This window comes from Serinus canaria, chromosome 18, assembly GCF_022539315.1.
Source record: "Serinus canaria isolate serCan28SL12 chromosome 18, serCan2020, whole genome shotgun sequence".
In the NCBI taxonomy this organism is placed as follows: Eukaryota; Metazoa; Chordata; class Aves; order Passeriformes; family Fringillidae; genus Serinus; species Serinus canaria.
The window spans coordinates 1086070-1113405 of record NC_066331.1 but is presented as its reverse complement, the minus strand read 5'-3'; the positions used below and the strand labels follow the sequence as shown (position 1 = coordinate 1113405).

The 27336-nt window shown below is 55.9% G+C and overlaps 2 protein-coding genes across 2 annotated transcripts; both read left to right on the top strand.

The window, feature by feature from the left end:
* The first annotated feature begins 349 nt into the window (after positions 1–349).
* On the top strand, positions 350–25699 carry NPLOC4 (NPL4 homolog, ubiquitin recognition factor). The gene is made up of 17 exons (XM_050981355.1): positions 350–507; positions 1486–1566; positions 3802–3914; positions 4560–4739; positions 6614–6662; positions 7604–7698; positions 8394–8517; positions 9074–9253; positions 10109–10195; positions 11666–11737; positions 12619–12745; positions 14859–15019; positions 21172–21243; positions 22308–22403; positions 23068–23184; positions 23996–24098; positions 24425–25699. Exons 1-17 carry the CDS (start codon positions 493–495, stop codon positions 24580–24582), a joined length of 1830 nt encoding a protein of 609 aa, XP_050837312.1. The 5' UTR covers positions 350–492; the 3' UTR covers positions 24583–25699.
* Positions 25700–25834: 135 nt separating this feature from the next.
* LOC115484539 (uncharacterized) lies at positions 25835–27284 on the top strand. The gene is made up of 3 exons (XM_050981356.1): positions 25835–26419; positions 26569–26698; positions 26765–27284. The coding sequence occupies exons 1-3, from the start codon at positions 25894–25896 to the stop codon at positions 26964–26966; spliced, it is 858 nt and encodes a 285-aa protein (XP_050837313.1). The 5' UTR covers positions 25835–25893; the 3' UTR covers positions 26967–27284.
* Positions 27285–27336: the final 52 nt, after the last annotated feature.

The window sequence follows — 27336 nt, the reverse complement described above, 5'->3', positions numbered from 1 at the left end:
GGGCTGTGTGTGCCGCCCCACAGTTGGGCACGACCGACCCCCCCCCCCCACGCCCACAGCTGGCCCCGATCCCCCCCTGCTCCACAGCCGGGCCCGATCCCTCCCTCCAACACCGCGGGGCCCCTCCGAGACCACCGAGGGCGCTGGTTGCGTGCGGAACTAAAGAGAGAGGCGGCGGCGAGAGGGAACACTTATTTCTGTACACCCAGGCAGCATGGGGGACCATTAATGAGGTGACACCGAGGCAGCACGGGGGGACGACTGGTGGTGACGCCGGGATAGGAACCTTGGTGCGGCGGAACGCGGGCGCCGGGCGCGGGGCCCGGGGGGGCGGGCGCGAGGGCGGGCCGGTCCCGGGAGGCGGCGGGCCGGGCCGGGAGGAGCCGGGCAGGGCCGGGCCGGGCCGGGCAGGGCCGGGACAAGCGGAGCGGGACGGGCCGCACCGGGCCGTGTCTGTGCGGCGCGGCGAGCCCCGGGCCCGCGGGCAGCGCCATGGCCGAGACGATTGTGAGTGCGGCCGGGGGAGGGGCGATGAGGCAGCAGATTCCTGTGGGGCCGGGACAGGGCACCGGGACGGGGGGCCGGCGCCGGGGCCGGCGCCGGGGCCGGCGGTGTCCGGGCCGGGCAGCCCCCCTAGCGGCGCCGCGGGCGGGTCCCCCGTGGTTTTCCCCGCGGCGGTCGGGGCCGTGACCCCGCGGTGCCGCTCAGCCGCGGGCGGGGGGCTCGGAGCGGGGGGCTCGGGGGCTGCTCGCTCCGGTGAACGGCTCCCGGCGCCGTCCCGGCGGGCTGTGCCCCGGAGGGAAGTCGGGAGAGTGGAAAAGGGCTCCTGCGGGGTGACGGCGGGACACAGGCAGTTCGCCGTGCTCCCTCCCGTGCCGGCCCCTTGCCCGTGTCCACTCCCTGCTCACACCGTGCCCGTGTCCCCGTGTCCCCGTGTCGTGTCCCCGTGTCACACAGCCGCGGTTGAGCGTCCTCTTTAGACCCGCTCGAGTCCCAGCGCTGCCCCTGAGCTCTCCGGGGACACATAGATTTACATTTGTCCCTGTCCCCGAGGGTTGCTCTCCCTGTTCCCCCCGCCAGGAGCTCCGGTTTCCCGGGAGCCGCTGGAGTCTCTCCCCCCTCCCTCGTTCCCGGGGCTCAGCCACACCAGTGCAGTGCCCGGTAACACCAGTTGGGCCGGTGCCTGTGTGAATAACTCCCCTTGGAAGGTCTGATGTGGCCTTCTGAAGGTGTAATTCCATCTCTGAGGTCAGAGCTTTGGCCAAAGGTGTTTTCCTTGGAGCCAGCTGGTGCCAAGAGCCCGGAGCATTGGAATGATTCCCCCCATGCTCACAGACATCACCCCGTGCTGCCCCAGAACTGCTCCCCTGGCTGTTTCCAGGCCCTGTGGAAGGGGGAAGAGGAGGGAGGAGCAGGGGACATCAGTTTGGGGGCTCAGGGTGGGCTCTGTCCCCCCTCCCTGACCCGCTGCTCCCTCATTCCCAGATTATCCGTGTGCAGTCGCCGGAGGGAGTGAAGAGAATCACGGCCACCAAGAGAGAAACGGTGGGGACGTTCCTCAAAAAGGTACCCCAGGGTGCACAGTGCCTCCCCATGGGATGGGCCAGGGCTCCCCTGGCTCTGTCCTGTGGGAGATCCGTGTTTAACCCCCCTGGCAGCAGCGAGGAGCAGCATTCCATGTGGAAAACCACATTTGGATTGGTGCAGCTTCTGTTGTTCCAGAGGGAAAACAACAAATTTAAAGAAAAAACTCCCTGAGCTTCTCTGTTGGGACTTCCTGGGGTGGGAATTTTCCTGGCAAGGATTTTTTGGGGTTCTCCCAAAGAAGTGGCAGCTGGGAAGCAGAAGGGGAACTGTGGGATGGCCAAACCTGCTGCTCCAGGTGGGTTCCAGCCTGGCTCAGCTGCAGGATTTGGGTTTGGAACGTTGTCTGGGTGTGCTGTGTGTGCTCCTGGTTCTCCAGGATGGATTTGGAGAGAGCAGGGCAGGGATGGAGTGAGATCCCAGGAGCCCCTGGGGAGGGGAGCATGCTCTGGGGATGGGGCTGGCCCTGCTGTGATGCAGCTGCTCTTTGTTCTTCAGGAGGGAGCAGTTCTCCCTTTGCTCCCCTCCTGGAATTCCTCTGGAGCCCTCGGCCTGGGCGTTCTTTGCTCCATGAGTGTGTTCCTGAAGGGAAGGGAATGGCAGCAGTGGGAACCTTCCCTTTGTGAGTCACAGCCTGGGCTGGAGCTGTGGCCCAGACAGGCCAGCATTCCCTGCCAGCGTTCCCACCTGGCCAGGACAATCCTGGTGTTTTTCAGGGCTGCCTCAGGGACGCTCCCTGCAGCCCCTGCCAAGGCAAGAGGAGCTTCCAGGAGCTCTGGAGCCTGTGCAGAGCGAGCTGCTGCTTTCCAGGGCTCGGGTTACTCGGGCTGGAAAACACTTCCTGCCAGGACAAAAGCACCTGGAATTGCCTGTTCATCTGGGGAAGGCTCTGTGCTCTGGCTGAGCTGCAGCAGGGACGTGTTTGGGTTTATTTCCTGCTGCAGGGTTTGCTTGGAAGAGGAAAGTGGCAGATTTTCCCACCTGAGGTCTGTGTTTTATCTGAATAAAACACAGACCTACCTGTGCTGTGGATTTTAATGCTGGAATGTTCACCCAGGGGCTGGGTTTGGTGTTTAGGGGGGCAACTGTAATTAGAGAGGTGTCAGATTGCTGCTTCCATACCAGGAATGAACCTGGAGCTGCTCCAGGTGTGCTCAAGGAATAAAGGGCTGGAGAATCTGCCCTGTCTCCTGTGGCACATCCTGGGGAAATGCACCCAAAAAGTCACTCTGGGTGTGCTCAGGATCAGGAATCAGCTCAAACCTGCTGTTAATGTGTTGTGGGATTTGTCTGCCCCTAAAAATGGAATTCTGTGGCCTGAGGAGCAGGAGCTGATCCCTGTGAAAGGATCCCATTCAAAGGGATCACTCAGTGCTGCAAATCACAGCTGAGCTGACAGGAAAAAAACTGCTTTTCATGGCTGTGCTCATGTGACAGCTCTTTGTGGCTCATCAGATTTGTCCTGTGGGCAGGATCCCGTCCCTGACTCCAGCCTAAGCCATGGGGATTGTTTTTATTAATAAAAATAAAGGCCTTTCACTTCAGAGTTTAGGGCAAAACCTGGCAGATAGACAAACTTTAAACACCACTTGTAAACTGATGAAGTTCTCAAGGGGCCAAATGTGCAAATTATTTTGGCTGGGAAGAGGTGTTGGAGTGATTCCAAGTGAACCAGACTTAATCTGAGCTGGGAGAACCTGCCTGGGGACCCAGGGGTGGCTGTTGTGGAGTGAATTCCATGGGAGAGGGGAGAAAAGGGGGGAAAGACAGCCAGAACAGCAGGAAGAGGTTGAGTAGAACTGCTGGGAGGAGGGAATGGAGCCGAGGGCAGAAGATCCACAGAGGTGGTGGTGTGGATTGTGGAATTCTGGTGGCAGGAGGATGGGAATGACTTGGTGGTGTGTGCTGGTGCAGCTGGAGCAAGGAAACTGGGGTAGTGGAGAAGTTTCGCTCTGCAGTCATGCAGTGCTTGCCTGGCTGTGGCTGGAACTCTGTGTTGTGTGAGGCAGAGACAGTTCTGTGGAGTTGTTTCAGCTCCTGCTTTAATCCATTGCTCGTCTTTTCCAGGTGTTTCCATCTCTTGTTATGCCGAGCTCAGGAATGGGGGGGGAATTGGGCTGAGTTTCTGCAGGAGAAGTTCTCTGGGGTCAGCTGTGGCTCTGAGCCCCTTTCAGGAGGCTCACACCTCACACCTTGTCCCTGCTGCCTGTGTTGCAGGTGGCCAAGGAGTTTGGCTTCAGGAATAATGGCTTCTCCGTGTACACCAACCGCAACCGGACCGGCGAGATCACGGCGGCGCAGAACAAATCCCTCAACCTGCTCAAGATCAAGTGAGTCTTCACCTGGAGGGAGGGGCTCTGCCTGGAGCTTCCAGAGTGGGAAAGTCACATCCCAGGAGTGCCCAGCTTCCAGTGTCACTCCTGGGATTGGTGGCTGTGCTGGAAGGGGGGTCACAGTGACACAGGACAGGTGGTGGCAGTTCCTTGGGTGTGTTTGCTGTGGGGAAGCTTCATCCCAGTTTTCTCTCCCTCATCCCTGCTTTCACCTCTTGTCCCAGCTTTCCCTGCCTCATCCCCACTTTGCCTCTCTCATCCCCAGCTTTCCCTGCCCTGTCCCCCCATCACCTTCCTGTATTCCTGTTTTCACCCTTTCATGCCTGCTTTCCCTCCCTCACTCTCCTTTCCCTCATCCCAGCTTTCTCTCCTTGTTTTCACTCCTTCATCCCCACTCCCTCCTCCATATTTTCCCCTTAGCTCTGTCTCCTGCTGGAAGGATTTGCATTTATTGCAAATAAAAGCGGGAAGAGGTGGCTCACAGAGCAGCTTCCAAGTGCCACCTGTGCTGGCCTGGTTACAATGTGTGCCACATTCCGTGCCCTTCCATGGAAGCTGGCTGCCTACTGGGAAGCACCTCCAGCCTCCTGGCTGTTGTCTCCCACAGCTCCCACTAGCCCTGTGCTCTTTCCCACCCTGCAGGCACGGGGATATGCTGTTCCTGTATCCCTCCAGCCCAGCTGGCTCCTCCTCAGAGACCATGGACACCTCTGTCTCCCAAAATTCCCGGCCTGGGGGGGCTCCCCAGGTGGTGGAAGATGAGATTGACCAGTACCTGATCAAGCAGGATGGGAAGATTTACCGGAACCGAGACCAGCAGCTGTAAGTGGTGGGGGTGGGTCCTGGTCCAGCCCCTCGAGCTGGGGCTCACCAGAGCCTGGAATGCCATGGCCCAGCCCAGCAGTCAGGAAATTCCTGGGGGAGCTGTCCCTGGCTCCAGCCTGAATGCCCTGGGGACATTCTCAAGGGAAAACAGCCCCTGGTGAGCCCAGGGAGGAAGCAGATGCCCAAATCCCAGGGTTTTGGGCAGGAAGGACCCACTCAGAGCAGCCATTGTTCAGATGGAGGAGACCCTGGTGCTTGTGCTCCTGGGTTTTGTGCTCCTAAAGCACTGGAGTTCTCCAGATTAGAATGGACATTCTGCACTCTTCCTGGGCAGAGTTAGGTGAGATATTGGGAAGGAATTCTTCCTGGGAGGGTGGGCAGGCCCTGGCACAGGGTGCCCAGAGCAGCTGTGGCTGCCCCTGGATCCCTAACAGTGTCCAAGGCCAGGTTGGATGGGGGTGGGAACACCCTGGGACAGTGGGGGTGTCCCTGCCGTGGCAGGGGTGGAATGGGATGAGCTTTAAGGTCCCTCCAACCCAAAGCATTCCAGGATTTGCTGTCCCAAGCAGGAGCACTCTGTGCTTTCAGACTCATCCACTCCTCATAAAGGAAACATGGAAGTGAAGAGAAGGAGTGGAAGTATCCAGTGGCAGAGGTTTGGAAGTGGAACTTGGGTCTCTGCCTGCTCTGGCTTCCCTTCATCACATGTCTGCCTGACCTCTCCATGAAACCAGGAAGTCCCTTTTGCTCACAAAAATGCACCAAAGTCCAACTTCCCAAAGCTCTTCCTTGCAAGAGGCTTAGAGAAACAAAGCAGCTTCTCTTTGTGCAAAAATAACACAACAACAAGTTAAACCCACCCAAAACCTGCTCTGGTGCTGCTAAAACATCCTCTGCTGGGAGGGGGCTTTTAATTGCTCAGTGTTATTGACCCAGCTGGGTCCTGGCCTGATGTCTGCACTGGTTGTGGCCTTGGGGCTGGAACCTTCTGGAATAAGACTCCTCAAAAGGTAGGAGGGAAAATTTTAAAGGCAGGAATTCCTGCTAAAGCAGAATGGTTTGCCCTTCCCCTTGGGGTTGTTCCCCACGTGGTTTATCCTCAGTGCTGCAGCAATGAGGAAGTTTGTGGAGAATCCTTCCTGGCCTTCCCAGCTACCATAAGTGATGGGATGTCACATCACTGGAGCAATAAAAGCAACCCCACCACTCTGTGGCAGAAATGTTGCCTTGAACTCACCCACATTTTCCAGAGGAACTGATGGAGTTGTTCCCAGCAGGGAGCCGGGGCCCAGGGGAGAGTGTTGAGGATAAAAGGAGTTGTCTGGGCTGGTTCCTGCCTTGGGGAGTGTGGATCAATCTCCAGTAAAGGATGCTGAGTGCTTTAGCAGCATTTAACTCTCCTTTCTGTGCATTATCTGCCACAAAACATCCTTTAAAAGCCTCTTGCAACTGGATCCCATCCATTGTTTCCACAGCCCAACCTCACTGCTCCTCTCCTGGGCCCTTCCTTTGGAAACCAGCACTGACCTGCTGTTAGTTTAGTGTTTTTTTTAAGGCAATCCCCACAAAAGGAGATGTTTTCCCCTCTGTAACTCTACCCAGCAGGACTTTATCTGCCTGATAAACACACACTTCCCTGGTTGTTCCTGCCCTGCCTGATAAAGGATGAACATTTTGGGTGGCTTTTTGTTCAAATCACCCTGCCACGTGGGGGATGGAGAATTGCTCAGAGCTCCTGTAGATCTTCCACACCAAACTTACTCCAGAGAAACTTTTACAGGCTGATTTTTCCATGCTTAAATAAGATTTATTCCTCCTTCAGTTTCCAGGTGAAATGAGATCTAACCCCAGTTCTCTCTCTCTCTGCCCAGGTGTCGCCACGGCCCCTTGGGCAAATGTGTGCACTGTGTCCCACTGGAGGTAAGAGCCCCAGGAAGGTGCTGCAGACTCAGCCCAGTTCCTCCCAGCAGGAACACTTTTCCTAGGAATGGTGCCTGCCAAGAGGTGGCAGCTCCAGGCTGGAATCCTGCCCTGCACTGCCAGAGCTGCTGGTTCTGGGATCACTAAAGCTCGAGGCCTCTGTGGCCCTGGGTTGATCCTGGTTAAAGCTGGTTTTCTGCAGCAGTGAGTTTAACAGAAAGTATTTCAGAAAAGCTCCTTTCTCCCTCAGTCCTCACTTTTCCCTGGATTTTCTTGTTTTGTCCCCTCTCTGCTGGATCCCAGCACTTCCCAGTTTAACCACCTGGCACAGGGGGCCCAGAGCAGCTGTGGCTGCCCCTGGATCCCTGGCAGTGCCCAAGGCCCGGCTGGATGGGCTTGGAGCACCCTGGGACAGTGGAGGTGTTCCTGCCATGGCAGGGGGTGAAATGAGATAAGCTTTAAGGCCCCTCCCAGCCCAAACCATTCCATGGTTATCCAGGTTGGAGCAGCTTTAGTGACACCTCCAGACGTGCAGGGCCATGTAATTTACGGCATGAAGCAGCAGCCACCCCCCCAGAGGGGATCCTGCTGTTCCAGGATGGCTCTTCCCCTCTGCTGGAAGTGCTCTGGGAGTCCTTGGCCGTGTTGGAGCAGCTGGGCCCCTTGTTTGTTGTTAGATATTGAAAGGAAAAAGCCTTTTGCCGTTGAGATTCTGATTTGTGGGGCCAATCTGTTCCCGGAGCAGGAGGCCACCATAAAACTCCCTGTTGTAAAGCTCAACTGTTTGTATCCCAGTAGTAGCTGCCTTGCAAATGAGCCTGAATTTCCTTGATTGCTTCCACATTGGCGGGGTTGAGTGTGGAACATGCATTTGCTGAGGGATCAGGGTGTTATCAGACAGGTGTGTGACCTGGCTCTGCTCTGTGCCGTGTTTTTGGCAGCCCTTCGATGAGGATTATTTGAACCATCTGGAGCCTCCTGTGAAGCACATGTCATTCCATGCCTACATCAGGAAGCTGACCGGAGGGGCAGACAAGTAAGGAAATCTCTGGGTTTAAGGGAATCTGGTTGGAGCTTTGGTTTTTCTAACACGAATGAAAGTACAGACAGATCTCAGTGTTGGACATGAGGATTGAATGGCAAACGAAGGAGGAAAAAACACATTAAAAAGTTGAGGTTAAAAGGAAGAGGCAGGAGGGAAAAATTAAGTCTGTCTTTTTATTTTATGTCCCCATTTTATTTCTATTTTTTCTTTTCCTGTGGCAATATGATTCCTTCCAGGAAACACTCCTGATGGGAGGGAAGGCCAGATGGAAAGAAAAAAGTTCCCTAATTATACCAAGCTCCAAGCCTGTTTCTCAGACTTGGTGGACATAAGTTACACAGGGGTGTAATCTTCTCCCTGCTATTCCTCAATACCTTTGAGACTTTTAAAATCTCTTTGGGTGATGCAGCTCAAGTCCACGGGACTTCCATTTGAAGGGAATTTCCCTTTCCAGGAAGCCTTGTGCATATGAAAGGAGGATTTGCTGTGGTGCTACAATCTCTTACTTCCCACAGACTCCATAAATGATTGCTCCAAAAGCATTTACTGTGCTAACAGCAGCCTTTTTTTCCTTTTCTTCCCCCTTCCTTCTTTTCTCCCCCTTTTCCCCCTTGTCCCTCTTCTCCCACCTTTCTTTCTTCCTGTTCCCTGTTCCTCTTCCCCCTTTCCCCTCCCTCCTGTCCCAGAGGGAAGTTTGTAGCCCTGGAGAACATCAGCTGTAAGATCAAGTCGGGGTGTGAGGGACACCCTCCCTGGCCCGAGGGGATCTGCACCAAGTGCCAGCCCAGTGCCATCACCCTCAACAGACAGGTGAGAGGAGCTCGGGCACCTGCCAGGGGACCTGGCTTTTGCTTTGGAAAAGGTGACTTCCAAAAAAGCCAACCAGGAGCACAAAGCCTCCAGGTGTCAGGGCAATCCTGTCCAGGTCTTCAGGCCTTGCCAAATGGGCTCCAAAATGTCCTGGGTCAGAATTTCCTCCCAGCGTGAGGACTGAGCTAGCAGCATGGTGATGAATCCTGCTGATTAATCCCACTGTTTTTCCTCATGGGATTATCCAAAAAGCCACTCAGGTTCTGCTGGTTTTCTCCTAAATTTCAGTGTCCTTTTCCTTCACCCTCTTGGGGTGAAGGTCCCAGAGAAGCCCCTGAGGTGCTGGGGGGGTGCTGAGCACATCCCACACCCCAGCCTGAGCAGGGAGCAGTGCTGAGGGGTGGGAGCTGAGCAGAGGGAGGAGGGAGGGAGCCCCCAGCCCCCCCAGCCCTCCCCAGCCCTGCTGTGCAGGATCCAGCTCCGGAGGGTGGTGTGTGTCCTGGGAAGGGACCGGAGCCAGCGGAGGACGGCCTGACACTCGAACTTTGTCAAACAGAAATACAGGCATGTTGACAACATCATGTTTGAGAACCACACAATTGCAGATCGCTTCCTAGACTTCTGGAGGAAGACAGGGAACCAACATCTGGGATATCTGTACGGCCGGTACACGGAGCACAAAGACATCCCGCTGGGAATCCGGGCCGAGGTGGCAGCCATCTATGAACCCCCCCAGGTGAGAGCCAGGGCCCCCTCAGGGGCCACTCAGAATTGGGGAACACACCTTTTTAGTTTGGAAAACCTCCCACAGTATTCCCAGCTGCAGGTCCACAAGGAAAACTGTCCTGAGCAAAGGTGAGAGCCCGGGCCCTCAGTGCCGACTCGGGATCAGGGAACACACAAACACCTTTTTAGTTTGGTGTTTCCAGCTGCAGCTCCCGAAGGAATACTGTCCTGAGGAAAAGAGGACATGATTTGTGTCCTGACCATCACCGTCCATTGCAGCCACAGAGAGAATTTTAAACCCTCTATTTGTTGTTTTTTACCCTCAGATGATTTAAATCCAGGGTCTCTGTAACTGCAGATTTCACTTTTAATCTTTCCTTGATTCCCAGTTTTCCAGCAGATTCTGTGCTAGGAAAAAACAGTTGCAGCCCTTGCTTCAGTTCCTTACCAGCTCTCTGGGAAAATTGAAGCAGCTTAATTAGATAGAATGAAGTCTAAATGATTTGAAGAGAAATAATGGAGAGGCTGAGGATGGGTTTGGCTGGAGCAGCTGGAATCCCCACTAGGTGGGGCACGGCACCACTCCTCAGCCGAGTGCTCCTCACGTATTTCCTTCCTCTTCATGGTTTCTGCACGGCTGCCAAGTAAAATCCAACAGATTGTCAGTGGAAGAGGAACAAATGGATCCTTGGGAGCGTGGCTTGAGAGCAGAGTGGCACAGGGAGGTCTCTGGGGTGACACCAGTGTGTGGTGATGCCTGAGGGGAAGCCCAGATCTCTGCTCCCAGTCTCTGCCTCACTGCCCACAGTGGCTGCACTGGTTTTTCCCCAGTTCTGTGTCACTAACCAGTGTCTCTTTGCTGCAGATTGGCACCCAGAACAGCCTGGAGATCCTGGAGGATCCCAAAGCCGAGGTTGTGGATGAGATCGCGGCAAAGCTCGGCCTGAGAAAGGTCAGGATGTGTAGGATCTTGTGTCTGTGTGGCAGGGAAGTGGTCAGCAATTCTCTCCAGCTCCATGGGGTTATCCAGCACCCTCTAGGCTACCTAAATCTTGCTAAAATGTCAGCAGCAGGTACATATTTGTGTCTGAAACCCAAATCCAGAGGGTTTTCCTGAGCACACGCCCTTTCACAGGGCTGTGTGGCTGCATAGCGGGGGCAAAGCAGCACAAACTCCATCTTCCCATTCCTTTCCCTCCAACAGGAGCTATTCCAGGGAGCATCTCCCTGGCAAGTGCTAATTTGGCCCAGATGGAGCTGGAGTTGCCTCTGTGCTCTATTTCCAGGAGCAGGGGCTGCCCTTGGCTTGTGTTCCCCTCCTTGGTGCTGCAGGGAGTCAGTGTTGTGTGGGGTTAGGGCTGCAGGTCCCCCTCAGTTCCAGGCTGCAGTGATCCCATCAGGACTCCCTGATTTCCTGACAGCCCTCCAACCTGCACTGATGTTTTCCGGTTTGGGAGCAGCGTTGGTATGGTGGGAATGCCAGGAATGGGATGTACACAAACAAGATTTGACTTGCTGGAGAAAACCCGCCTGGCAGAAGGCTCAGTGCAGACTGTAAACATCTGGGGAGAGCTTTGTTCTCTCAGATAAGATCCCACCCCTCGCCAGAGGCTGGAGCAAAACTTCTCAGAGCGTTATTTATTTCCATGTTCTCCCATCAGATATTTTTAATCCATGGGACTTAACACGTCACCAAGTGCTGGCTGCAGGGTTTGGTCTGTCTGGGCTCTGGGGGAGTTGGGATCAGTTCTGCCTTGGAAGGGTTAATGCTGTGGGAGCTGGGGTTGGCACCTGGGTGGAGAGGGATCATGCCAAGGTGTGTGTCCATGTCACAGCTCTGGAAGGATTGATGCCAAGGTGTTTCTCACACGTGTGTGAGAGGATTCACTCCGAGGTGTGTTTGTACCACAAAAAGCAGGAATGTGCTTGCTGGGGTCAGTGCTGACTGCAGTTTGGAATGAGTCACACTCCAGTATGAGCTTTCTCTTAACCAGTGCATGCAAGGTTCAAACTGGGATTGTGTGAGAGGGTCAGGCTGGGGCCACCTGAGCTGCTCTGTCACCCCCGGGCGCTGGATCCCGCTCCAAACTCTCCGTAGGAAATGCTGGGGGTGGGAGAGGGTGGTGGCACAGAGGCCTCTTGCAGCCTCCAGATCTTTCCATGAAAAAATATTCCATAGTGAAACCTAATGCTGCAGGTGCCCTGGCTGGCCAGCTGGCATGCTGCTGCTCCTGGAAATGGGATTCCAAGGAGCAAGGCACAGCTGGGAGAGCCATTCCCTGCAGCAGTGTGCACAGGGCTGAGAGGAGCCAAGAACATCGTGTCCTGTGAGCAGAAAATGTCTGAGCTCTTCTGGTTTCCTCTTTCCTTCTTTTTTTGTCCTTTTTTTCCTTAAAGCAATGTTCTCCATCCCCCTTTGTAGGTTGGCTGGATATTTACTGACCTGGTCTCAGAAGACACACGGAAAGGCACCGTTCGATACAGCAGGAACAAGGTGAGATCCAGGTGTGACCCAGCAGATTCCCAATGAATTCCAGCTCCTGAGCCAGGCAGAGAGCTGAGCCAGGGCTGCAGGTGGCACTGGAGTTCTTGGGAGATGGGGTTTTCCAGGCACTTCTGAAGGAAAAGGAGCTGGAACCCTTGGAAATGTTAGGGATTGAGCTGTTTGGGAAGCAGGCAGAGATGCTGGAGCCCTTCACATCCCTCCTTTGAGGAAATGGGGCTCATGAAATCATGGAATAGTTCTGGTGGGAAGAGACTTTAAAGCCCATGCAGTGCCACCGTAGACAGGGATAACTTCACTGTTCCAGGGTGCTCCAAGCCCTGTCCAACCTGGCCTTGGACATTTCCAGGGATCCAGGGGCAGCCACAGTTTCTCTGGGCACTCTGTGCCAGGGCCTCACCCTGCTCAATGGGAAGAATTTCTCCCTGCAATCTCATCTATTCCTGCCCTTTTTAGGGCTAAGAAAACTCCAAGGAGTGGAGTGGGTTGTGAGGGACAAACCCAGTGAGGCAGAGTGACTCAGAGGATGTTCCCATGGGCTGGGCTTTGTGACACATACCTGGCTCAAACTTTGACCTCCACAGCTTCCTGTCCTTGTAAACCCAGTGATATCCATATTTGGAAAGTGAAACTTGATTTTTGAAAAAAATAAGGTGTGTAGAGGTGGGTGGGACTCAACTGGGGCAGTCCTGAGGCCGCCCAGAGCTGGGGAGCTGACAGGTCACATTCTTGTCCCAGGCTCCTCAGCAGCTTTCCACGAAAGCGTGTTTTCCTGGGGTGTTGGTCGTTTTCCTTGGCTGCAGCTCAGGGAAATAGGTCTGGGCTACGTCACCTTGTCCTTTGGCTGATTGGAGTCCGTGCTCTCCCCTCAGGACACGTATTTCCTGAGTGCAGAGGAGTGCATCACAGCTGGCAACTTCCAGAACCAGCAGCCCAACATCTGTCGCCTCTCTCCCGATGGGCACTTTGGATCCAAGTTTGTCACAGTTGTGGCTACAGGTACAAACTGGCCTCAGCCCTCCGGGCTTCACCTGAATTACCTCTTGTTAGTAGAAGAACATGCCAAAAATCACACATCCTGCTCCCCATCTGTTCTATTTAACAAGGGGTTTGCTCTATCAACTGAAATACTTCCTCGTTCTTTGTTTTATCCTCTCTGCAATACTCACTCATTATTTATTTGCCTGGTCTTCACTCTACAACTGTTAAAAGAGGCTTACTTGAGGCTCAGCCCCACCTCTCTGATCCAGAAATCACTCTCTGTCTGCAGCCAGGGCAACAACTGTTGCTCACTTTTTATTTCAAATCCTTAAGCTCCAAATTCTGTTGCCTGGAAGCAGCAGTGCAGAACCACAACACTCCTGAGTTATGGATTAGTTCCTCTTTCAGGAGGGATCTTTACCTCCCTCATGTTGCTGTCAGGGAAACCTGACTAGGAAAAAAATCTGTCAGGGGAAAAAAAAATGTTTGGAAACGTTTTTTTGGCTGAGTAAAACAGAAGCTCCTGCAAAGTGCTTATGGTTAAAGCCTCTGGTTTTAGCCATTTTCAGGGAGTCTCCAGAGGCACTGTAGATGGGCTGGGCTGGGAGGGGGGACACTGGCATGTGCTGGGAGGGCTGGAGTGCTCCCAGTTCACTCTGTTCTTCTCCATGGGATGACACATGTCTTCATTTAAACCTTCCCTGGAGCAGAATCGCTGGTTCTGGCTCTGTTTAACACAATGAAAAAACCCTCATGACTTCCAAATAACATCCAGAGTGAAAAGTGAAAGTGGGATGGGACATTGCCTGCCCTGAGCCTGGCTTTGTAAGGGTTCCCAGGGCCTTTTTTTCAGTGAAAAAGCTCTTTTTTTAGTTAACAGGCCCGTGCCTGTATGTTCCAGACTGCTCAACACATCCATCTCTCATTAAATACAGATCTGTATCTTTCTTTTGTACATTTATTTATTTTTAAAATTTTTTTATTAAACAGGGTGCTTTACTGAGCAAACACACTGCGTTCAGGCCTTCCCCTGTCCTGGTCTGTGTTTAATTTCTAGGAGTGTTTGTTCTGGAGCAGTGAGTGATTGAGGTTACAGATCAAAGGGTAAAAAAGGAATATTTCCTCTTTGCTGTTCCAGCTAATTTCATTCTCCTCTGTTCAATCAGCCCAGCAGGTTCTATTTAAACACTTGAGTCCCTCTTTTTGTGCTGCAGAAATGTATTTGGATAGTTTGCCTCAACTTTGCCTTTAAATCCTCCACATGGATTAAATCCTATTCCCTCCTGAATTCCTGGCTTTGGAAATAGTAACGTTTTCCTACCATCTGCCTCCCTCCTCTCTTTCCAGTTGTATTCCAGTGACACATGACCTGATGTTGCTTACATTATCCAAAGGAAAGTGCCAAACATGTGATCCTTCTGTGAGCCAGGCTCCTAATTCCCACTTTCCATGTCAGATTTCCACCAAACCATCCAGTACAGGCTGAGAAAACACTGTTCAGGCCTGGCATGGCCAGGTGATCTGCAGCTCAGGGAGCCTTGGGAGGGAAACAGGGCCAGAGGAGCTGCATGCCTGAGTTTAGTTTGGGAAAGGAGGAGAAACCTGCAGGGTAGTGGAGGGTGATGCTGTCAGAGCCCCCAAAAGGGCAGCTCCTCCTCCTTGGAGCTCCTGGCAGAGCATTCCTGCTGTTCCCTGGGCTCTGTGCTCTTGGGATAGTTGTGGAAATGTGTATGGCTATAAAAATGTGGAGTTTAGAGGGAATTCTTGCTTAAAATTATTGCCATGCAGCAGCACCAGCAGCTTCATCTTGGTGTTCATCACTCTTAGCTTTGTGTTTAATCACGGACTCTTGGAATTCTTAAAGTTGGAAAAGAGCTCCAAAATCATGAAGTCCAACCTTAGTGCCACTCTTCCAGTTGTTTCTGTTGGAGTTACACCAGGGAAATCACCCTGTGCAGGATTTTCAGGAAGAATTTCTTCACGGGAAGGGTTGTGAGATGGAGCCCTGACCCTGGAGGTGCCCAGGGATGTTGGCCTGGGTGACAATGTGTGGATCAGTCACAGATCGATCTTGGAGCTGTTTTCCAACCTCAGTGATCCTGGGGTCTTTAACCATGCTCTCCTCCTCCAGGTGGTCCTGACAACCAGGTGCACTTTGAGGGCTACCAGGTGTCCAACCAGTGCATGGCCCTGGTGCGGGACGAGTGCCTGCTGCCCTGCCGGGACGCGCCCGAGCTGGGCTACGCCAAGGAGTCCAGCAGCGAGCAGTACGTGCCTGATGTCTTCTACAAGGTGAGGGCTGAGGGCCTGGCCAGCTCTGGGACGTGCCCCTGGATCCAAGCACTGATCCTGAGGAGCAGCAGGGAAAATGTGCATCCAGAGCGGGTCCACAATACTCGGTGTCGTAGAGTCATGGAATGGTTTGGGTTGGGACGGACCTTAAAGCTCGTCCCACTCCACTCCTGCCACCTTCCACTATCCCAGGCTACTTCAAGCCTCATCCAGCCTTGGCCTTGGACACTTATAGGGCTGGGGAAGCCACAGCTTCTCGGGGTAAACTGCCATGGCCTCGTTCCCTTCACAGGGAAGAATTCCTTCCCAATATCCCATCTAACCCTGCCCTCTGGCAGTGGGAAGCCATTGCCCCTGTCCTGTCACTCCCCCCCTTGTCCAAAGTCCCTCTCCAGATTTCTTGGAGCCCCTTTAGGCACTGGAAGGGACTCTCAGGTCTCCCTGGAGACTTCTCTAAGCAAATATCTCCAGGTGAATACTCCCTCCTCTGGACTCCAGCACCTCCACATCCTTCCAGTGCTGAGGAGCCCAGAGCTGGAGGCAGCTCTGCAGGAGGGGTCTTGGAAGGACATGAGGTGTCACTGCTGTTCCTGCCTGCTGCACTTGGGGGTTGTTGGTGATGGATGGAATGTCATTATTCCCTTGCCAGTTGTTCCTGGAGCCCTTCAGCCCCTCCTGTGCCTGCACGGCCGAGTTGGGAGCCCTGGATCAGGCTCCCTGCAGATGCCGATAGCGCTGCCGCTCCAGCCCAGGGCTCCTGGTGCCCCATGAGCAGGGACAGAGGAGTTAATTAATGGCACTGCTGGCTGGCTAATTAGCCATCCATCACCCTGTGTGTTATCTCCTTCCTGTCCTGTCTGCTCCTGCTGCCTGTGGTAAAGCTGTCCTTTAAGGAGCACAGGACAAGGAAAGCTGCCTTTGTTTGGGAGGAGTGGAATGAAGGGACTGTCCTCCAGCAATGGGAATAGAGCTGATCAGAGTGTTCCTGCATGCCCTGAATGTGGGACTGGGAAGTGCTGGTTTCCCTTTGAGTCTCCATGTGCCAGACTGCTGGCTTGCCTTGACCCCACCTGGAAACAGGGAACACCTCTGGGCTGAGTCCAGTGCTAGAGAGGGAGAGCAGATGGAATCCTGCTCTCTCTGGAGCAGGCAGCTTCCTCCTAGGGGCTGATAAGCCAGGGCTGATCACAACCCAGCAGAGCTGGGTGTGCAAAGGTTGGCCCTGAACGTGAGGAGGGTGAGATCATCTCCTGGCATGCCCCCACCCCACTCTGGAGCAGCCCAGGCCGTGCCACACTCGGGCAGCCTCGCAGGAGGTCCTGCAGGTCTGTGGCCCACATGTGGCCCACCCGGGGTGCTGGGAGCAGCAGGAAGCCAGTGGGTGTTCCCAGAAGGGCTTCAATCCCATCTCTAATCTGAAGCAGGGAGATAAACAAAATGGGAACGGATGGCTCCAGCCTTCCATGGAAATTTCCATCATCCACTGATTCACTGGGTCGGGCTGCAGCTCTGAAACATTTCATGTTTCAGAGCTTCTCTCCCTGATTGCCCTTTCCATGGAGAGCTCGAGGATGGCCCCGCCGGGTGGGATTCTCCCTCAGCCTCCAACGGATTTGGCTCTAGGATCCCTCAATTATTTTTGAATGTTCTTAAATCTGTGGAAAGCTTAGTCACTCCTGGCTTGGGAAACCTTTGGGGTCCCATTAAATGTGCAAGGCTTGAGATCAGAGACACTACCTCATCCTGGGATGGTGACAACAGCTGCATCCGAGCCCTGGTGAGCTCCGGGAGGAGCAGGAATCTGGTGGCACAGGATGGAATCTTTGGGGTCCAGTACCTTGCTCTCCCTTTGTCCCCAGTCTGTGATGTGGGGTTCCCCTCTGTGCTGCCCCCCCCCAGCAAGTTTTTGGGAGAATGCTGCACTTTGGAGTGGTTGTTGTTTCCTCTGGGACTGTGCAGAGGAAAGTCCATGTGCGTTCCCATACAATATCCAAGTATTCATCTGAAAAGCCCTTTAGGATGAAAGGAGCTCTACAAGTTAATTATAATTGGATGAGGACCAGGAGGCTGATGTTTGTGGAGTGTGGATGTATTTATAGAGCAGCCAGATGTGAGGCAGGACCCGTGGAACTCGGATCCATCCGAGGGCAGCGCGGTGGATTCACCTCCAGCTTGTGAATGGGAAAATGAGCTGCTTTTCTTCCATGGAAATGGGAAAGCTGATGGCACTGGCATTGTCCTGTGCTTTTCCTGAGCCTGCAGCTGGGTGGTTTCTGTATTTCTTTACCATTCCCTCTATATTGGCACCTGGCCTGCTGTTCTGAGGAGCCCCCCCCATGGAATTGGCTTTGGACATGCAGCCGTTGCTGTCCTGGCTCAGGAGGGGAGAGCTCTGCCCCAGTGGGGAACTGGGGGTGTGGGGACTGTGAGAGCAAGTTCCTTTGCTCTGAGGTGCCTCCCCAGGTAAGATTAGCCAGGAGGAAAAAGGGATCTCTGCTGGGGTGTCTGGGAAGCATCAGGGACCAGCACTGGTTCCAGCTGGAACGGGGCATAACCAGCACATGCTGCTTGGCCAGCTCAGCACACAGAGCTCAGGAAGGAGTCCAGGATGTGCAGACACAGACACAGGTTGGGATAAAGACCCTGTGAATGAAGATGATGGTGCTGCAACGGCCACTTCGCCCAGGTTCTGAGCTGGATGAGGGTGAGCCCGGCTGAATATTCCACACGATTTTCCATCCTGTCTTCTGTCCTTGAGCAGCCTCCTCTGTCCATCGGCTTTTAGAAAACAGCTGGATTGATTTGGATTTCATTGAGAATGTACCTTGGGTTGATATTCAACGCTGAGGGAGTGCTCAGAGTGCAGCTGGGGGATCCCTCCCTGGGCTGCTGCACCCTGTCCCAGCTGTCACCTCCTCCCAGTCCACTGGAACTCTGCAGCACTGAACTGCTCCACCATTAACTTCATCAACTGTGGGAAGAGATTCCTGATGTTTTACAGAGCTTAAAAACCCCTGGATAATTGGATTTGGGGGCTGGCTGCCTTTGTCTCTTATCACAGGTCTTTGTGACAGCTCAGCTCAAACACGATGTCAACGTCATCCTCACAGTGAATTGCATTTTCCAGCTGCCTTAACATCCCTCCAGAGTTTCTTTAGGATGGTTTAATGTGCCTCCAGAATTTCTTTGGGCTGGTTTAACAGTCCCCCAGAGTTTCTTTGGGATGGTGTAAGACAAAAGCCCTTTACAAGTGTTGTGCAAGAGCCCTTTGCCCTCGAGTCCTACATGTGCTCTGAGCTCTCCTGTGGCTGAGCCGTGTCTGAGCTCTGGCCTGGCACCAGTGACACGTGTCCCATCCCTCCCTGGGACAGCCCAAGCCAGGGCCCTGCTGTTATTAGAGCCCAGCAGGACCTCTGAGGCAGGCTGTCCTACCATGGCATTGGAAATCCTCTTCCCAGGGAGAGCCAGGCTGCAGGGAGTGTTCACTGACGGGGAAGGACTTCCCTGGCTGCCCTCCCACCAGCTCATGAGCCGCCTTAGCCTCAAATGTCCCAGCTGCTCCAGGGAGGAGGATGCTGGATTAGCTCAGCAGGAGTCTCCTGGGAAGGGTTTCAACTCTCCCTGACCTGTCACTTGCTCTTGGAGAAGTCGCTTCGTTTGCGCGCCTCAGCCGCGCTGCCCGTGAGAGGGGCAGGACTGCCCGGGAAGGCGCCTGGAGTCAGCAGGGGGAAGAGCAAAGCTGGGATTTACTCACACATGGAAGGACAGATGGCTGCCGAGCTCCGCCGTGCCTTCAGCAGAGGGAGCAGGTCGGGAATAGCGGCGTGGGATGCGGGATGCTCACGGCACGGGACGGTGACAGCGTGGGATGGTGACAGCGTGGGGTGGTGACAGGGGAGATGCTCACGGCTGTCCTGGGACGAGGATGCTGAGCCTCCCTCCTGGCTGGCAGCTCCCCTGGCTGCTCCCCTCACCCTCCCTGGATAGTCCTGAGGCCACCCAGAAGTTTTTCCCTCCTGCCGAGGTGTCTGTGTTCCCACCCTTTTCCCTGTTCTCCCTCATCCCTGTGCAGCTCCTGCTCCAACAGTGGGTTGAAGGGCTCTAATCCCAGCCTTGATGCAATCTGGACAATGAAATCACTGGGGTGATGCATTGTCCAGACCCTCCAGGCCTTGCTGCTGGATTTTTGTCCTGAAGCCAAATGCTCCTCACTCCATTAACCCCTTCCTGGCCTCCCTTTGGAGCTGGTGCCACTGGACTTTAGGGGTCTCAGGCTGCAGCAATAACAGGATGTTGGGACAGTCGTGGTGATGCCAAGCTTAGGAGAAGGATCTTTCTCCCAACAATCCCAACTTGATGTTCATTAAGGCCTTTTAAATATAATTCAATAATCGTGGTAGTGGGAGAGAAATGTTGGGATTTCGGAGGACTGTCCTGTCAGGGTCAGGACATGTCCTCTTGGGGGGAGTGAGGTTCCAGTCTATGGATGTCTTGGAGGCCTCAGCAGCATGCCATGAAAAAGCAGGCATTTAACATGGAAATCCCCAGAGGGGGAGATTAAAGCCAACAGGTGCTGGAAAAATGTTTCTGCATATTAGAACTTAATTAGATTGGAAAATAAATTCCAGATGGGCTAATTATGCGTGAGTTGTTGCAGGTCCCTTCATGCAGGGGCAGGATTGTGTTTGGGAAGCTGATTGGATCTGATTCCTGTCTCTTGTGGTATCACTGAGATCTAGAAGCAGGTTGGCTCTGGGGGTCCTGTGATCTCCCAAAAAAAGGCTCCACAGCTCCTCCTGCTCCTGTCTGAGCCAGAGAGATCTGAGGCCACAACCTGTCATGTGCGAGGAGCAAAGATCCTTATCAGGATTGCCTTTCAAAGGCGCTTCAAAGACTGGAAGGGAGATTTTTTTTTTTTTTTCCAGAGGGAAGAGTTCCTGGGGACAAGGGGTGCTCGGGGAGGGGGTCGGGAAGGGGGGCTGTGCCTGGAGGGGAGCAGCGTGCTGGAGCCTGCTGGGGCGAGGTCTGGCTGGGAGAGGGGTGGTGCTGGCTGCTGCTCCGCATAGCTGTGCTGTGTAAACACCAGGGAGAGCGGGAGAGTGGTGTTCTCCCGGAGAAAACACGGCTGGGAGAAAGGGGAGGGAGTCCTGGAGTCAGCCGTGGGCAGCAGAGCCCTGCATGGTGCTCTCTGGCTCAGCCCATGGAATGCTGCTCCCATCCCACACGGGAAGAGCGGGGCTTTGTCACCTTTGGGGGGTGACAGCTCCAGATCCAGCTTCCACCACCGAGAGCCCATGGATCGTCCAGTACAACGTCCCTGACTGGGAATTATGGGCGTATGATTTATGTGGGGCTCCATGAATGATTTATGCCACGTTAAGTGATGATTTAGGGAGAAAACACAACCCCCTCGTACGGAATCTTTAATGAAAAGTGTCAGTTCTCCGGGATTTATTTCCGAAGCGGCGTTTGAACCCGGCGTGTTTGACATCAATCACGTCTAATTGTCAGGTTATGATTAATGAACATATGCCGGCCGTTTGTCTGCCTAATTAAACTTTATGTTCCCTTCGTCTGGCAAAGCAAAACAAGTTTACGCCATGGGATGTGCTGGTTCCAAGGGTCTGGGTGTGAGGAAGTGCCTGGATTCCCAATTCCCAGATGAAGAGTTGGTTGAGGCACTCCTGGATTTGCAGAAAGGCAGGTTTGCCTGGGCTGAGGAGACAGAGGTGACTTGTCCCTCTCTTTGAGGTGGAGCTGCTCCTATATGGCATTTAAATCATGGAATCGTGGGATACCTGCAGTTGGAAGGGATGCACAAGGATCATGGAATCCAACAACCCCAAGAATCCCACCTTTACACTCTGTGGATAATTCCAAGCCACTCTCTAGTGGGAGACAAGCCCAGGGTGGTTTGTGACTCTGCAGTCTCTTGGCTCACAAGGAGACAGAGATCCTGATTCCAGAGACGCTGGAATTACAGAGATCTCCAGCCCCAGGAAGCAGCAGGGAATTGGGCAGCCCTACACCACCCATCCAGTTCTTTTCCACATCCTCAGTGATCTGCCAGAGCACACGATTCTCCAGGGCAGGATCCCTTGGGCTTCACACCACTTCCGTGCTCAGGAATAATCCAACTCTTTTTCTTTCAGGACATAGACAAGTTTGGGAATGAGATCACCCAGCTGGCTCGCCCGCTCCCGGTCGAGTACCTCATCATAGACGTGAGTATTCCCTGCACGTGTTTGCTTCCCACAGGAGATGGTCACAGGGGAGCAAACTCCTAACCCACCTCTGAAATTCCCAGTGCAGGGGGTTCCTGAGACACATTATCCTCCTCTGCCTGCTGCTGCCAGGCATTCCTAGCAGGGAGGTGGCTGCCCTGCTCCGTGGGGTCGGTGTGGTGCCAGGAACCCATTTGTTTTCCAGGAAAACACTGCCTGGTGCCTTATCAGGGCTCTGAGCTGGCCCAGAGCCACATGGCTGGGAAGCAGCAGCCCCATGGACCCATGTCCCGGGCACTGCCTAATGAGGAAACTCCAGAGCAGCAATTAGGGATCCATCTCCTTTGAGTGACTCAGCAGGTTGTCCAGAAATGCCTTTTCTTGGAGGAGGGAAGTCACTCTCTGCTCTCTGGCAGGGCTTGGCCAGAGCAGAGCTGCTGCCAGGCACGGCACAGCTCAGCCCTGGGGCTGGGAAACAAAGTTACCGTGTGGAAGGCAGGAAAGCAAATAATTGGGATGCCAGATGATACTGCTGGAGTTGGAGGTGGTGCCAACAACCATTAGATCCACCTGGAGCAGCCTCTCAGGTCCAGCTGCCCCTGGCACAGGCAGTGCCAGAGCACGGGAATTCCTGCAGGAGTGAAGGCACCTGTTCCTGGGATACCTGGGGTGTCACTGGGATGAAAACAGAGGGTTGGAATGTGCATTAGGATCTCCCCAGTACCTCCCTCCAGCAGCAGCTGCTTGGCACAGGGCACAGCTGTGCCAGGATTGCTGTATCCCAGTAACCTGTGCAGAGAGGGATGCTCTCCATGGCATCTGTCAAGACCAAACCCATTATGTCCCTCCAGCTTCCTTAAAAAGGGAGCCAAGGGGTGTGGTGATGGAATATCACTTTAAATTAAATTAAAAGCCATCAGATCCCTGCAGGATGCCTCACTGTTTGGCTGAGCTGGGATCATAGCCATGGCTGTTCTCAGCTATCTGGACTTGCTTCCCATATCCCACTGGTCTCTGGTCATCCCTCCTTGAATTTTTCCTTTTTTTTTTTTTTTTTTTTTTAGATTACTACAACTTTCCCCAAGGATCCAGTGTACACTTTTTCTATTTCTCAAAACCCATTCCCCATCGAGAACCGCGATGTGCTGGGAGAAACTCAGGTGAGGGGAGATTCCTGATGGACCTGGGTTCCCCAGGGATGGGCTCTGCCTCCCTCGTGCTCACTGACATCTGCAGAGAGACAGCTGTGCCCTCAAGTCACCCCTTCCTGGCTCAGCCTGCCAAGGTCCTTCCTGCACGGAGCAGTGTCTGCATGCCAATGCCGGCTCAGCTCCTGCCACATCCACCATGGGATCAGGGCTCCCTGTGCCTGCCAGGCAGCTCCAGAGGGGCCAGAGGGCTCCAGCCCCATGGTGACAGCACAAACCTGCTGAGAATGGGCTCTGTTCCTGCTCCCTTCTCTTCCTGAATCGAAATCCTTAAGCACAGAAAGCTGTTCCTGCAAGAGGTCAAGGCAGAGGATGGGATAGGATGTCCTCTTCTCCCTCTTTTCTGTAGGAACGAGGCTGGAGTTGCCTGGCTCCCCCTCAGCACCTCTTGGACCAGAGATCTGCTCTGTAGGTGCTGGGGTTGGCCAAGAGGAGTTTCTGTGGGCCCAAAGATCATTTTTCCTGGAAGATGTTAGCTGGGATTCAGTCAGCTAGGCGAGGTTCTGATTTTGGGAATGTCCCTGCACATTGCAGACGATAGCCAGAGGGACAGGAATATCTGTTAGGGGATCCAAATAGGAATTGACTTCTCTTCATTACTGTCCCCTCTCCCCAGGACTTCCACAGTTTGGCCACATACCTGTCCCAGAATACTTCCTCCATTTTCCTAGACATCATTTCCGATTTCCATCTGCTCCTCTTCCTGGTCACAAATGAGGTCATGCCTCTGCGGGTACGTAACAGGGCTTGGAGGGTCCTGTCCCCACTCCATCCCCCCATCCCAGAGCCCTCAGCCCTTCCAGGGGTCCCTCAGGAGGGTGGAGGGACCATTCCTGTCATCCCATGACCCTGGACAGGGCTTTGTGCTAGCTCTTCCCAACCAAGCTGTTGGGAGAATGTTTAAAGAGTTTTAAAACCTTTTTTAAACTCTAAACACAAAGCCCCTGAGCTGCTGGGAGCACTGAGGGGGGTTGTTGTCCACATGATCGCAGAGCCAACTTGGCTGCAGCTCCCAGAGCTGGAAATGTTTTAAAAATTATCTCAGAGTCAGGAATTCGGTGGGAACAATAAGGAGATCAGAGCCCCCAGAGCTCAAGGCCAGCGAGGTCCTGGCTGTGCAGCTCTGCTGCCCTTGGCCGGGCACCGTGGGCCTGGCAGCTGCCCCGGAGCTTCCCGGGGAGATCCAGCTGGGCCGTGTTTGCCAGAGGCTGCGCATGTGTGAGGCAGCCGGGATGACCGTGGGCAGCTGGAGATCAGGATGGGAACAGGGATGGGGGCTGGAGTGCTCCAGCATGGAGGGATTGCACCTCTGGAAGGTGGGACTGGCCCGCAGTGCCAGGACACTGACCTGCAAGGGTAGGGAATACCTCCTGGGAGGAGAGGGAAGGAGCTTCAGGGGTGTTGGGATCTGTCTGAATGCTGGGGAGCAGAGGGATAAACTGGGGCACCCCAAGGATGTTGGGGAAGGGGGAACAGCTCAGATTCAGGGTCCTGCCTTGCACTGGAGGAGTCCCCAGTGCTCATTTCCCACCTGTGACTTCCAGGACAGTATCAGCTTGTTGCTGGAAGCCGTGAGGACCAAAAATGAGGAGCTTGCACAGACCTGGAAAAAATCGGAGCAGTGGGCGACCATCGAGCAGCTCTGCAGTAAGAGGGGGGTCCCTGGGGCTGGGGGTCCCTCAGGGAGGGGGGTCCCTTGTCTCTTGGCTGAGCTGTCTTGGGAGCTGCTCCCAAGCACAGAGGCTACAGGAAGCTTGTGGGGAGAAAGCTGTTCCTTGGTCACAGGATCATGGAATAGTTTGGGTTGGAAGGGATCTTGAGGCTCATCCCACTCCCCTGCCATCTTCTAGGTTGCTCCAAGCCCCATCCAAGCTGGTCTGGAGCACTTGCAGGGCTGGGGCAGGGCTGGTGAGGGGGCTGCAGGGTGGGGTGTGCAGCGGGATCCCAGCACTGCCCCGGGCTCTCTCCCGCAGGCACGGTGGGTGTCCCGCTCCCGGGACTGCAGGAGTACGGCGCCATGGGGGGCTCTTCGCACGCCGTGGCCGCGGCCATGTGGCCCTGCCAGCACTGCACCTTCATGAACCAGCCGGGCACGGACCACTGCGAGATGTGCAGCCTGCCCCGCTCCTAGCCCCGCTCCTGCCCGGAGCCATCCGGAGCGGCGCCTGTCCCTTCCCTCTGCTCCCTGCAGCTTCCATCCCGGGCTGCGGAGCCAGGCACGGGTGGCTCCAGCCCCCCGGTTACTCCTCGCTCCCTTTGGGGGGCTCCCAGCCCAGAGAACCAACGCTTTCCTCAGCCCGTGCCTGGGCTGGCCCCCCACCGCCCTCAGCTGCTGCCAGCCTGCCCTGGGGGAGCTGGGGGGCTTAGGGAGCTGCCCATGCCCGCTTCCTACCCAAGGGGAGAGGGAGGCTTTGGCATCTCCCTGCCCACAGCTTTGCTCTCATTCCCTGCCCGCCTGAGTGCCTGGATCCCGATGGCTCTGGCACTGACTGTCCCCGGTGGCATGGGCAGGTGGCTGTCACGTTCCCAGAGCAGGACAGGCACCCCTGGACACTGAGCATGGGGTGGGTACGTGCCAGCTGGTGGCTTGGCACTGCTTGGTGAGCTTTGGCACCCCGTGGGGGGTGTCCCCTCTGGGTGCCGTGTGCCCCCACTGTGCATGGTCGGCCTCCCAGGGAAGGACTGCGGGGCAGCCACATAACTCGGGCACCCACCTGGCTTCCATTGTGCCCTGGGAGCCAGCCCTGCAGTCGGTGCCTTCCCATCCCTCCAGAGCGTGTCCTGGCCGGAGCTGGGGCTCAGGGGTCTTGCCCCCAGCTGGAGCTGTCCTGGGCACTGCTGGGCAGGGGAGAGGGGCAGATGGATGCTGGAGGGGGCTCAGCCCTCCTCTCACAGGGCCTCTGACCCCCACACCCATCCTGGAGCTCCCCAGACCTGGCTCTGCCGGCTCTGGTTCAATCCTGGAAGCAGCAGTTCCAGCACTACCCCATGTCCCCTCATGGGAGGGGTCCAGAGGGCCTGTCCTGCTCCAGGACAGCACTGCCCAGACCCCAGTGCGGCAGGGACTCCCTGCCCCTCATCGGGGCTTTCCAAAGGCTTCATCCCAAGGCCCGGCTCCGGGCTGCGGTTGCTTTTCCCCTGGGTGTGCTGGGGTTTGGGGGTGCAGCGCTGGGAGCGCCCGGGCCGGGCTGGGCTGACCCAGGCGCGGGGGCTGCAAGTAATGTGGAATAAAAGCACCTCAAACCAGAGCCTCCTGCACTCTGTCACCTGTCCCGGGGTGCTCCGCATTCCCAATGGGAATGGGGGAATGCTGCACCCCAATGTGTGGCCTCCCTCACCTGGGTGAGGATGGGGCTGAGATCCTCTGTGTTCCCAGTGGAAGCTGGGGGACCCTGTGTCCCACCACTGTCTCGTGCACTCTGTCACCTCCGGTGGGGCTGGGATGCTCTATTCCCGATGGGAATGGAGAGACACTGTGCCTGCACGGTGCCATCTCTCCTGTGTCATCTGTGCCAGGATGGGATCAGGATGCTCCGTGTTCCCCACTGGAACGGGGGGACACAGCACCGTGCCTCTCGTGCTTTGTCACCTGCCGGGACGCTCCTCATTCCCAGCGGGAACCGGAGCCGTGCCGCCTGCACTCCATCACCGCCGGGCCGGGACGCTCCGCATTCCCGCCGGGGCTGTGTCCGGGCTGGTGTCCGCGGTCTGTTTGCAATCAGCCCCGGAGCCGCGTGCGGCCGGGCCCGGCGCCAGCCCCAGCCTGGAAAAGGGGGAGCGGGAGCAGCGGGAGCCAGAGCCGGGGAGCGCAGCCCGGCGAGCGGCCGCGGCAGCGGGACTGGGGCGGGACAGCAGCCCCGGGGGACACGGGGACATGGCCCGGCTGCTGCCCCTGCTGCTCCTCGCGGCTCTGGGCTGCGCGGCCAGGCCGGGCCGGCGGCCGGCGGCGGGGGACGATGGAGCACTCGGTAATTCCCACCCTCGGGGCCCCTTCCCACCGGGGGTGGGCACGGGGAACGGCCAGACCGGGCAGATGGCCCGGGTGGGGGCCGGGCTCAGGGCTGGGTGAGGCTCCTGGTCCTGGGGGCTGCTCGTGGTCCCAGCCCGTCCCCTCCAGCCCAGAGACCCCCGGCGAGGGGCTGCGCCAACCTGACGCTGGTGCTGGACAACTGGAAATTCGCCATCACCTCCCAGCTGAGGAACCTGCTGCTGTCCGACCACCAGACCGTGCTGCCCGACTACGGCCGGTGAGGGGCCGGGGGTCCCTGGGGGGATTTCTGGGTGTCCCTGCCCTCACGACGCTGCGTCCGCAGGATCCCAGCGCTGTCGGGTGCCCTGGACGAGCTGTACCGGGATTTCCGCGGCCTGAAGGAGCAGCTGGGCCGCCTCTCGGATCGCTTCGCCCACCTCGAAGCCTCCGTGGAGCAGCTGAGCCGGGCCCGGGGCGCTGCAGCCCCCCCGCGCCGGGGAGGGGTCCCCCAGAGCCCCCGCAGGGTCCCCGGGACCCCGCAGTGAGCGATCCCCTGCCGGCCCCGGGGCTCAGCCCCGCTGGGGGGACAGGGCTTGGGGGGCTCAGACTGGGGGTATCACTTTGGGGGGGGTTTCGGAAAAACGGGGGGCAGAGACATCACTTGGGGAGGCTCAGGCTGGGGGACTTGGGGTCATCGCTTGGGGGGGGGATTCTCAAGCCGGGGCGCTCAGGGTCATCGCTTGGCGAACTCAGCCGCTCTTGGGGGTCCAACTCTGTGGGTCAGGGTCAGCTCGGGGGGGGTCTCTGCCCCCCTCGGGGGTCGCACCCGGCCCTTCTCTCTATCAATAAAGCCGCTGCCGCCAGCATCGCCTCGCTCCTTTCTCCTCCGTGCCGGGATGGGGAGGTCACTCATGG